This window comes from Sturnira hondurensis, unplaced genomic scaffold (assembly GCF_014824575.4).
Source record: "Sturnira hondurensis isolate 20B ecotype Veracruz unplaced genomic scaffold, ASM1482457v3 Scaffold0025168, whole genome shotgun sequence".
Lineage (NCBI taxonomy): Eukaryota > Metazoa > Chordata > Mammalia > Chiroptera > Phyllostomidae > Sturnira > Sturnira hondurensis.
The window spans coordinates 1,248,383-1,259,966 of NW_028097799.1; the positions used below are offsets into that span (position 1 = coordinate 1,248,383).

General features: G+C 38.3%; 1 protein-coding gene across 1 annotated transcript; it reads left to right on the plus strand.

The window, feature by feature from the left end:
• The first annotated feature begins 411 nt into the window (after positions 1-411).
• Positions 412-10,860, plus strand: PTCHD3 (patched domain containing 3). The gene is made up of 4 exons (XM_037039116.1): positions 412-1,437; positions 2,269-2,390; positions 6,557-6,702; positions 9,356-10,860. Exons 1-4 carry the CDS (start codon positions 412-414, stop codon positions 10,858-10,860), a joined length of 2,799 nt encoding a protein of 932 aa, XP_036895011.1.
• The last annotated feature ends 724 nt before the right edge of the window (positions 10,861-11,584 follow it).

The following is an 11,584-nucleotide window of genomic DNA, read 5'->3' on the forward strand; positions in this document are numbered from 1 at the left end:
GAACACCTGAAAGCTACATAACTTTATTAACGAATGTCAGCCCAAGACATTCCACAAAAAAAGAAAGAACAAAACACAACGCAGCCCTCTCCCGCCCGCACCCCCTCGAAGCCCCCCGCGCCACCCTCCCCCGCCCTGTCCGCAGCAAGACCGGCTGGGTCACTTGCTGCCCAACAGAAGCTCCTCCCACGCCCCCTCCCCCCACCCAAGCGCGCAGCCCAACGGAAGCTCCCGCCTTCCAGGCCCCGGATTGGCAGTTGCTCCGGAAACCGTTGGCTGAGGTGCGGATAGGCAGCCTCGTGCAGCTAGTTCCCATCCTGCGACGGTCTTTGGGAACGTGGCCTTTACTACAGGATTGACTGTCAGTCCCTCTGAGACGGCGTCAGAGGTGGGGCCCAAGTCCCAGCGCAGATGGAGCCCGAGTCCCTGCCGGGGTTGGAGAAGCCAGCGGGGCCTGATAGGGGTCTGGGGCCGGCAGCTCTGAGGGTTGTGCGGCCCCTGGCCGCTGAGAAGTTGGATCCGCTCTTAGAGTCAAGTCTAGAGCGGGAACCGGAGATGAGCTGGGACTCAGGGCAGCGTGCGGAGCCACTAGGAGCGGAGCAGGAGTCACTTTCCTCCTGGGTGTCCGTGAAGCCAGATTCAGCTCCAACCAGGCCACAATTCTTAACTGAAGTGTCTCAAAAGCGCCGCTGCCAAACCAACTGCCTGGAGGCTCCACTGTCCCGGGCCTTCCAATGGCTGGGAAGGAAGGTGGGCTTGCACCCCTGGGTCTTCCTGCTGACGCCCATACTGCTGACGGGTCTCCTGGGCACTGGCTTTACTTACCTGCCCAAGGATGGAAAAGAAGATCTTGAGGAGCAGTACACTCCGATCGGGAGCCCCGCAAAGGCTGAACGGCGCTTTGTACAAGAACATTTCACCACTAACGACTCAGATCACTTCTCCATCTACAGGAAGAGCACCGAGGTCAATTTTGCTTCTATTCTAGTGGTCTCCAACACTGCGTCCCTGCTGGAACAAGAAGTCTTATCAGAAATTAACAAGTTGGACCATATGGTGCAGGCACTGTATGGGACCCTGAAAAATGGAAACCAGATCCCGTACAGTGAGGTGTGTGCTAAGATCCAGGGCTCCTGTGTACCCTCCAACCCACTCCTGTCTGCCTGGCAAGTGAACAAGCACCTTGACCTGAGAAAAATCACCTTCCCCATCTACAACCCAAATGGTCAGCCTATGAGCCTGGCTGGCTCCCTTGGAGAAATCATCTTAGGCCAGAAGATAGGAGTCAACCAGAGACTCATGGACGCCAAAGCCATGAGGCTGCAATATTACCTGAAGACTGGAGGAGAAGATAATGAGCACAGCAAGATGTGGTTGATCCATTTCCTGAAGCAAATTAGCAATATTGAAAAGAGTCTGGGCTCGAAGATGATCCAGGTACGTGGGATCTGGGGTTAATAGGAAAGCCCGGACAAAGGAGGAAGGATAAGAAGGTTTATCCTAAGGACCATTGATAGCAATAGAGCTGCCTGAGTATTCTGTGGTGTCCTTGAGTTGAAGCTGGGTGTACACTAGTGTTTTTGGTACTTAATCCAACTTTCTTAAACTAATACTGTAGGATGCCAAAAGCTTTAGATCATTGGTAATATTCTGGTGGAAAACACAAATCCTACAACCTCAAGATAGATTTGTTGGGTACAGACATTGAGCTTCAGGTTTAGTTTCGGGGATTGGTTTTCCAGCCAAATTACATAGAAATTCTTACTTTTAGTTAAAGTCTTTGATATTATTGAAAAAGATAACTAGGTTAATATTTTTCAAGTAAATTATAGCATAGTATTGTTGGGTCAGCTAACCTAATACTTCTGAATGGTCTGGTGAAAGTGAGATACCCACTGGAAAAAGCCTTTGAATACCAGGCCTTTCTGAAATGATATTTATGCACTGAAAATAGTTAAAGGTAGCAATCTAAAAAATTTGAAAAAGCCACAATTTCTTTATTAATAATTTCACAGTTTCATATAAAATTTAGGTTTTATATATTCAGACATTTTAAATTTTGTATTTTTAAAAAAACTTTGGACATTATGCCAGAGATTTATGGGAAGAAGCATATCTATATTCTTTTTTCTAAAAGCATAATTCATGTATTTTGATCTTTTAATGAATTTGGACAATATTTTCATCAATAAGCTATAGTGTTTACATAGTGTTTGTAATACAAATATTGATATTAAAGTTATTTATCTGAATATGTTTTTGTGGCAGGTGGTCTACTTTACATCACTTTCTAGACAACTGGAATTTGAGTCAACTTCTACAACAGTGATTCCTTTGTTTTATGTGGCATACCTTCTAATCATATTATTTTCAATATCATCATGCTACAGGTAAAACACTTTCATTAATTTTTTAAACTTTATTTTTTAAAAAATTATTGTGGTAAAACATAATATGATAACATGAAATGTCATTTTAACCATTTTAATTTTAAGTGAATGATTCTGTAATGTTAATGACGTTCACACTATTATACAATTATCACAACTATCTGTTTCCAAATGTTTTTTATTACCCCACACAAATACTATAACCATTAAGCAATAACACTGCATTGCCTCCTCCCAGCCCTGGTAAACCTTTAATCTACTTTCTGTCTCTATTAATTTACCTACTCTAGAGATTTAATATAAGTGGTTTCACATAATATTTGTCCTTCTGTCTTGCTTCACTTAGCACAATGTCTTTTTTTAAATTTTAATAATATTTAATTCAACATATTTAAAATATTTCAATGTGCAGCCAATAAAAGGTGACTAGTGAGATACCTCACATTCTTTTATACTAAGGTCTCAAAATTCAGTGCATATTTTATACTTACAGCACATCAAAATTCAGAGGAGGCACATTTTAAAGTACATTTTTAAAAACTGTGGTGAAACTAGATTCTTTTTTTTAAATATATTTTATTGATTATACCATTACAGTTGTTCTATTCCTCCCCTTCATTCCCCTCTACCCGCACACTCCCTTCCCCACCATTCTCCCCCCTTAGTTTATAACCACGTGTCTCAAGTTCTTTAGATTCTTTATTTCCCCCACTATTCTCGCCCTCCCCCTATCTATTTTCTACCTACCATCTCTGCTATTTTCTGTGCCTTCTCCCCCGTTCTCCTCCTCCCACCCCCCTGTTTCTAACCCTCCATGTGTTCTTCATTTCTATGGTTCCACTCCTGATCTAGCTGTCCTCTTGGTTTGCTTTTGTTTTAGGTGTGGTTGTTAATAGCTGTGTGTTTGCTGTCCTTTCACTGTTAATATTTTTCATCTTCTTTTTCTTATATAAGTCCTTTTAGCATTTCATATAATAAGGGCTTGGTGATGATGAACTCCTTAAACTTGACCTTATCTGAGAAGCACTTTATCTGTCCTTCCATTCTAAATGAAAGTTTTGCTGGATAAAGCAATCTTGGCTGTAGGTCTTTGGATTTTATGACTTGCAATACTTCTTTCCAGCCCCTTCTTGCCTGTAAGGTCTCTTTTGAGAAATCAGCTGACAGTCTGATGGGTACTCCTTTGTAGGTGACTGTCCCCTTATCCCTTGATGCTTCTAGGATTCTCTCCTTCATTTTGGTCTTGGCTAATGTAATTATGATGTGCCTTGGTGTGTTCCTTCTTGGGTCCAACTTCTTTGGCACTCTCTGAGCTTCCTGGATTTCCTGGAAGTCTATTTCCTTTGCCAGACTGGGGAAGTTCTCCTTTATTATTTGTTCAAATACGTTTTCCACTCGTGGCTGTTTCTTTCCCCCTTCTGGTACCCCTATAATCCGGATGTTGGAACGTTTAAAGATGTCCTGGAGGTTCCTAAGCCTCTCCTCATTTTTTTGAATTCTCATTTCTTCATTCCTTTCTGGTCGGATGTTTCGTTCTTCCTTCTGGTCCATTCCATTGATTTGAGTCCCAGTTTCCTTTCCATCGCTATTGGTTTCCTGGACATCTCCCTTCATTTCAATTAGTTTAGCCTTCATATGTTCCTCCAGTTTGTGACTATAATCAACCAGTTCTGTGAGCATCCTGATAAATAGTGTTTTAAATTGGGCTTCTGAGAGCCTGGCAATCTGTTGGTCGCTTAGAGTTATTGGCTCTGGGACTTTGAGTTCTTCTTGCGCCATCTTTTGGGCTGTTCGTGCCTGTTCCGTAGCAGGATCGGAGCCCTAAAGTGTTCACTAGAGCAGGGCAACTAAGTCGCTGGGTTGTGACGTTGTATGTGGGGACGGGGTCAAAGAAGGACAATGGCGTCCCATCTGCCCCCTGCTGCCACGTCCCCCACTGGTGCCACAGCCACCACCGTCACCAGGCCCACGCGTTTCGTTCCACTGCACTCGAGTGTACCACCGCCGTCAGCCCTCCATCAATGGGTTCGCCCCATGGGGCCTGTGTGGTCCGTCTCACTGTGCGCGAATGTGCGACCGTGGTAAGTCTGCCCCACACACCGACTGGTTCCGGGCTGCCTGCGTGCCTAGGTCGGGGGATCTGTCCTGCCCAACCCAGCTCCGCTGCTGGCTCCACCTCTCTTACCGTCCCCGTTGAACGGTTCGTAGTTGTCGGACTTCCGTATAATTCCGTTTTCTGGTCTTTGGGTGTGTCCTAGTTCTCCAAACCTTTGTTGTATTCAAACTTGGTTGTGGGAGAAGGCACAGTGTTTCCACCTATGCCTCCATCTTGGCGGAAGTCCTAGCACAATGTCTTTAAGGTTCACCCATGTTGTAGCATGTATCATAACTTCATTCCTTTTTACAGCTGAATAATGTTCCATTGTATGTCACACCATATTTTATGTATCTATTTATCTATTGATAGGCACTTGGAATGTTTCCACTACTGTGGAAACATTTTGACTACTGTGAATAATGCTGCAATGAACATTAGTGTACAAATAATTGCTTGAGCCCCTGTTTTCAATTCTTTTTCAATATATACCTAGAAGTGGGATTGTTGGGTTGTATAATAATTTCATGTTAGTTTGTTGTAGAACTGCCCAGCTCTTTTCTACAGAGGTTACACTATTTTGTATCCCACCAACAATGTCTTCACTTCCTTACCAGTGCTTGTTATTTTCTGCTTTATTGATTATAGTCATTCAAGTAGGTACAAAGTAGTATCTCACTGTGGTTTTGACTCACATTTCCCTAAGTACAAATGATAAGTAACTTTTGATATGTTTATTGACCATTTGTATATCTTTTTTTGAAAAATGTCTATTAAATCTTTGCACATTTTTATTGGGTTGTTCTTTAGTTGTTGAGTCTTGTTGATGAGCCCTTTATATATTATAGATATTAATCCCTTAGCAGACAGATATATATGATTTGTAAATAATCTCCCACTCTGTGGATAATCTCTTCAGTTTCTTGAAAATGTCCACTAATGCATAAAAGTTTTATTTTGATGAAATTCAATTCATCTATTTTTTCTTCTGCTAATTGTGCTTTTGGTGCTATATCTAAGAATCCACTGACAAGTTCAAAGTAATGTACATTTACCTTATGTTTTCTTCTAAGAGTTTATGGTTTTAGCTCTCATATTTAGGTTGCTGATTAATTTTTAGCTATTTTTATATATGGTGCATAGTAGTGATCCAATTTCATTCTTGTATTGTACATGGAGAATCAGTGGCTCCATTTCCATAGTTGACTTTCCTAGTCTTCAATCCAAATGTAGTTTCTCTCTTCTACTAGAGATGTCTAGAGGCGGGTATCATTTATTAACTGGAAGCAGTTAACAAGCAAGGAAAATATAAAACCAGAAATTGTTGTCAGTATATTAAAATACACTGTTGTGGTTGTTGGGGAGATACAGTATTTAATCCATACTTTAAAATACTGTATATATTCCTCTTTATGTTTTTCCAACAAAAACAGATATAGGTTGTGTTATTCAAAATGGACTACAATTCAATTTTTCTGCATCTAGTAAGAACTTTTCTAGAGCTAACTTTACCAGTAGAGAAGATATTTTAAAAAATGTTTTAGGAGGAGGCTTTCATACTTTTTTGTTAATCACAATACATACTGACCTAGCTTTGAAATACAGGAGCTGTTTAAGATTGTGTTTTTGTCTAGTTGGAGTTAGGGGTTCAGAGTCAGTTCCTATGTACAGGCAATCTCTGTGCTGAAGGTCTCCTTCCACTTCTGTTTTATTCCATTCACATCCTTTTGAAGATTCAAGTGAAATTAACCATCTGCAGTGCTTTAGTGAACCTTTCTCACATTTTCCTTCTGAAATGCCAGCCTGTGGATTAGTATTTGGCTAGCTATATATAAATCACCCATGGAAGCTTGGTAAAAGTACATATTCCTAATTTTTCTGTTCTCTCTTTTTTTGAGATGGGGGGCTTGCATATTGCCTGGGAATTAAAGCTCTCTAGCAGTCAGGTATGGGAATCATTGCAGAAGAGGTTCCTGAATATGCATCCCAGTCAAGAATTTTATGCACTGATGTAATTTCATTATGGAAGCTACCACCAAAAATTCCATAATTTTTCCCTTCAAATTTACAGGTGTGACTGTGTGCGAAACAAAATGTGTGTTGCAACCTTTGGAGTAATTTCTGTTGCCTTGGGAGTGGTGAGCGGCTTTGGCTTCATGTTGTATACAGGGGTACCATTTGTGACCATAGTTAAAAATTCACCATTTCTTATTCTAGGTGAGTAAAACAAAATGTGAGGCTATGTACTCTGTATGTGAGTGTGTATGATAGATAAGGGAAGGGGCTTGTGTTAAATTAAGCAAATTAATTATGTTTAGGTGGCTCTGCATTATCCCAAATGAGGTATAAGGAAAAAGGAAATCAAACTGAGCCCTGGGCTAGTATAGCCAGATTGGTTGGAGTGACATTTTGTGCACCAAAAGGTCATTGGTTGGATTTCAGTCAGGGCACATACCTCGACTGTGTGTTTGGTCCCTGGTCAGGGCATGCACAGGAGGCAACCAATTGATATTTCTCTCTGTCATCAATGTACCTTTCTCTCTCTCCTTTTCTCTCTCTCTAAAATCAATAAATGTATCCTTTGGTGAGGATTAAAGAAAAGAAAAGAAAATCTAGTTCCCTAAGTGGAAATACAAAGAATATGAATAGGCAGTATACACTGACACATGTACATGCACATACACACCCCAAAATTGAAAACACAAGTCATGGAAAATATAAAAAAAATACTTGCTCTCTCAGTTAATTAAGGGATGCAAATTAAACCAAAAGCGAGACACCTCATTTGCTTATTAGATTAGTAAATATTACCAAAAGGGAAGGTTTGGAGAAGTTGTGTGCAAATGAACAGTCATACTCTGCTGGAAGAAATTTGCAAATTGGTACACACTTTTTTCAGTACAACTTTGCAACAAATCAGATTTAAATATTGAAAAGGTAATGCCTTTGACGTACCAATTCCACTTCTAGAAATGTGTTCTATTAATTGGACAAATGCTCAAAAAGTAGAATAAGTATGTTAACATCAGTGTGATTTAGAGTAAGAAAATATTGAAAACAACCTAATCCCATATCAATATGGGATTGGTAAAGTCAAATACAGCATATTAAAATTTGGGAATCATTTCAGTCTTTAGAAAATATGTATATAATATTAAGTGCAAAATAGTGGTTATGAAGTAAGGTGTTTGAAATGTAGTGGCACAGTTATAGCTGTACATTTGTATAGAGCAAATTCTGGATGGGTAAACATCAAAATGTTAGTGGGAATTATCTCTAATGGGTGGAATTACAACTTAAATTTTTCTTTGTGTTTCCCTATTATTTCAGAATTTATTTTACAATAAGCATGAGAAAACAAAGGTCTTTATGTTTTGGAAAGTAAGCAAGTGGGAATAAATAATACTTGGTTTCTTGGGTTAATAGTAGATCAGCTGTTGTTGGATGTCAGCCTATTTATTCTAGCTCTTCAGGGCATACCTTCATACACACTCACACTTAATCGCTCAGTGTTTCCCACAGTTGTAAATAATCGTAGTTAAAGTGTATATAACTGATTTAATAGAAACCATTTTTGTATAGTTTGTGTGTACAGAGGAGTGTGAATGTGTGTGTGTGTGAGTTTGTGATTCCAGCAACTCAAGAACTATGTATGGATCATTTCCTAACAGTATCCTATAAATAATAAAACCAGCTATTAATACCTAATTATCAATGAGTTCATTCTTGATTCTCCACACTTTTGATTCTTCCATTTTGTCCAGCTGAGTACAATTGAAACCCTTAAAGCTGGCAGCAGTGGGAGCTGATGACAGACTATGAAGACTTCTGTCAGCTTACATCCTCCACCTTGATTATTCCTGTAGAACATCTGGATTAGAAGCAAAGTTGCAATTCCCAGTACCCTACCAGGCAATCCATAGAGATAATCCCCAAAACTTTTAAGATCAGCATTTCACTTCCAAGTATTGACTGTATCAGCACACACAGAAACAAAGGTGTTCATGAGTGAAAGTAGTTTCTAGCAGAAAGTCTGAGGAGATAAAATTTATCTGCAACCTGGTCTTGCTGCTCTTGCTGTTGTCCTTCTTTCCCAGTCTTTAGTGACAATTTCAAAGTCTGCTTTGTTCCAAACCAATCATGAAATGCCAATATGGAAAAGAATTAACTACTTAGTAGGCATTAATATGTAAAGGATTCTCGAGATTTACTTTAGTACACATTTCTGCTATCAAGAGTACTTTCATTTTAATGATATATAAAGCCTTATACTGGGCAAGTGAAGTTTGAATGATAGCATTCTGGCTATCCAAAACATAACAGCAGGAAAACTACATTTTGTGTGTATGTGTTTATAAGCTATGTAGTGTCTCTCAAATTATACCACCTTGCTAGCTACATGTTAAATACAGAACATATAAGTCCAGCTTATATTTTAAACAATAGAATGTTGGCTCAATGTGTTTGTGCATTAGTATGAAATGACTTATGAGAGAAAATGGTCTCTGAAGTAATCTAGTAGAATCAAAGATGCATGGTAATTTTGCTTTGACCAACAACCAGTCAATCAGATTTCCTGACTCATCATTGAAGCACCCTAAATGAAGACTAGCAGAAGACTATACTGTGCTGTGTGCAAAGAACAGGAATTATGTTGTACAAAGTGCACAGTTATTACAGAAGAAGTGATGAATTCCGTTTTGGATTCAGAGGCACCCAGAGAAAGAATGAGAAAAAGTAGTATCAAAGCACATATTGGGCAAGGTAAATAAGACCTTAAGTGATGGAAATAGAAAAGGGTTTAAATTGATCTGTTTAATTGTTTAATGGATATTAACATTTATGAAGATTCTGTTTCTTTTTTTAACAGGTGTTGGGGTTGATGACATGTTTATCATGATTTCTGCCTGGCAAAAGACCAACCTCACAGATAGCATAAAACAGCGTATGGCCAGTGTCTATTCAAAAGTGGCAGTGTCTATTACAATCACCACCATCACCAACATCCTGGCCTTCTATACAGGGGTTATGACCTCTTTCAGGTCCGTACAGTATTTTTGCATTTATACAGGAACAACCCTGTTGTTTTGTTATTTTTACAACATCACTTGTTTTGGAGCATTTATGGCCCTGGATGGTAAAAGAGAAGCAGTCTGTCTACGTTGGTTAAAAAAGACAGATAGGCCTGACCAAAAATGTTCCTTGTTAAAACGATGGTGTTGTCTCCCATTTGGTTCTCTTCCAGATGAACAGGGAGCAGATATCCATCCAATGAATTTGTTCTTTAAAGACTATTTTGGACCTATTCTCACAAGCACTAAGACCAAGATTTTTGTAGTGCTTCTATACATTTTGTACCTCATGAGTAGTATATATGGGTGTTTCCAAGTGAAGGAAGGTTTAGACCTTCGAAATTTGGCAAGTGATGATTCTTACATAAGACCGTATTTTAATGTAGAGGAAAAGTATTTTTCATATTATGGTCCCAGGGTTATGGTTATTGTTACTGAACCTCTTGACTACTGGGATAAATATGCTAGGCAAAAATTGGAAAAATGTCTGAGAGATTTTGAAGACAATGGCTATATAGATGAAAGTCTTACAGAGTTTTGGTTACAAGAATATGCGCAATATATGGAAGACAACAAACAAGATATAAATAATAAGAATACTTTTGTAAACAGTATTTCAAGTTTTGTTATGAAATTTCCACTTTTTATGTATGATATTAATATTTCATCATTACATGAAATCAGTTGTTCCCGGGCCTTCATTCAGACAATAGGTGTTTCTTCTTCAACCAACAAGAAAAAGATGTTAATACAGTTACGAGAGTTGGCTGAAGAGTGTGAAATTCCTCTAATGGTGTATAACCAGGCATTCATATATTTTGATCAGTATACTGCAATAATAGAAAACACTGTTCGAAATGTCATTGTTGCATCAACAATTATGTTTGTTGTTTCTTTATTGTTAATTCCTCATCCACTGTGTTCTTTGTGGGTAACTTTTGCTATTGCTTCTGTGATTGTAGGAGTAACAGGTTTCATGGCTTTCTGGAATGTCAATCTTGATTCCATATCCATGATTAATCTTGTCATTTGTATAGGGTTTTCTTTTGATTTTTCTGCACACATTACCTATGCATTTGTTTCCAGTTCTGAGCCCTCAGTAAACCAAAAAGCAATTGAAGCATTGTATATGCTAGGCTACCCTGTGTTACAAAGTGCAATTTCAACAGTTATAGGGGTGTGTGTTTTAGCTGCAGCTAAAGCATACATCTTCAGGACATTTTTTAAGATTATGCTTCTTGTTATGTTATTTGGGGCCGCTCATGGTCTAATTTTTATTCCAGTATTCTTAACCTTTTTTTGAAGTCTTGTTTAAAATATCTACTAGCAAATCGAAGGTCAATTATAGAATTCCTGTTTGTCCCAACTCAAACTGATAAAAATGCACTATTAATAATAGTCATCGATAAACTAAAAACAAAGGCATGTTTCCTTGACTTGGAAATCCCATTTAAAATGTTATTGAACATATCCTGAGAAAAATTAGTCTTATATTAAAATATATATATATTACTCAGCCCATATCTTACCTTCTGTTAATAACTTAAGAATGAGTAAACCCACATTACAACTCCCGAACCTTTTTTCTATTGACTAACACATTTTTAAAACAAATGTATCTCTTTACAACCCTTAGAAAAATAAAAGATCTTTACTAAATTAGAATGTGTTGTCATCTTTATTAAGGTGTATATAATCAAGAATAAAGTATAAATTTCCAGTTATTTTTCTTTTATTTAATCACTAGAAGTTCATGTCTGGAATTCAAGTATTTAATATGTTATACCATAAGTGCAATCTTTCACTGTACTTCCTGTATGTATTATATAAAAGTTCACCTTTTTTCAAATACCCACAAGTGAGACTAAAAAACCTGGAACTGTGAAAACACCAGAGTTAAACCCAAAGAGGGGGTATCCCAATAGTAGAGACAGACAAATTTCACTTTGGTATTGCAGAGAAACTACAACTTACTGCATGTTTGTATTATTATTTTTTACATTGTTCTTACATTTTTAGTTTTAATA

Excerpts from the sequence above, each read along its gene's own strand:
- PTCHD3 (XM_037039116.1), top strand. The coding sequence starts at position 412 with ATGGAGCCCGAGTCCCTGCCGGGGTTGGAGAAGCCAGCGGGGCCTGAT. Across the intron at positions 2,391-6,556 it reads TCAATATCATCATGCTACAG|GTGTGACTGTGTGCGAAACA; the intron begins GTAAAACACTTT and ends TCAAATTTACAG. Across the intron at positions 6,703-9,355 it reads TTCACCATTTCTTATTCTAG|GTGTTGGGGTTGATGACATG; the intron begins GTGAGTAAAACA and ends TTTTTTTAACAG.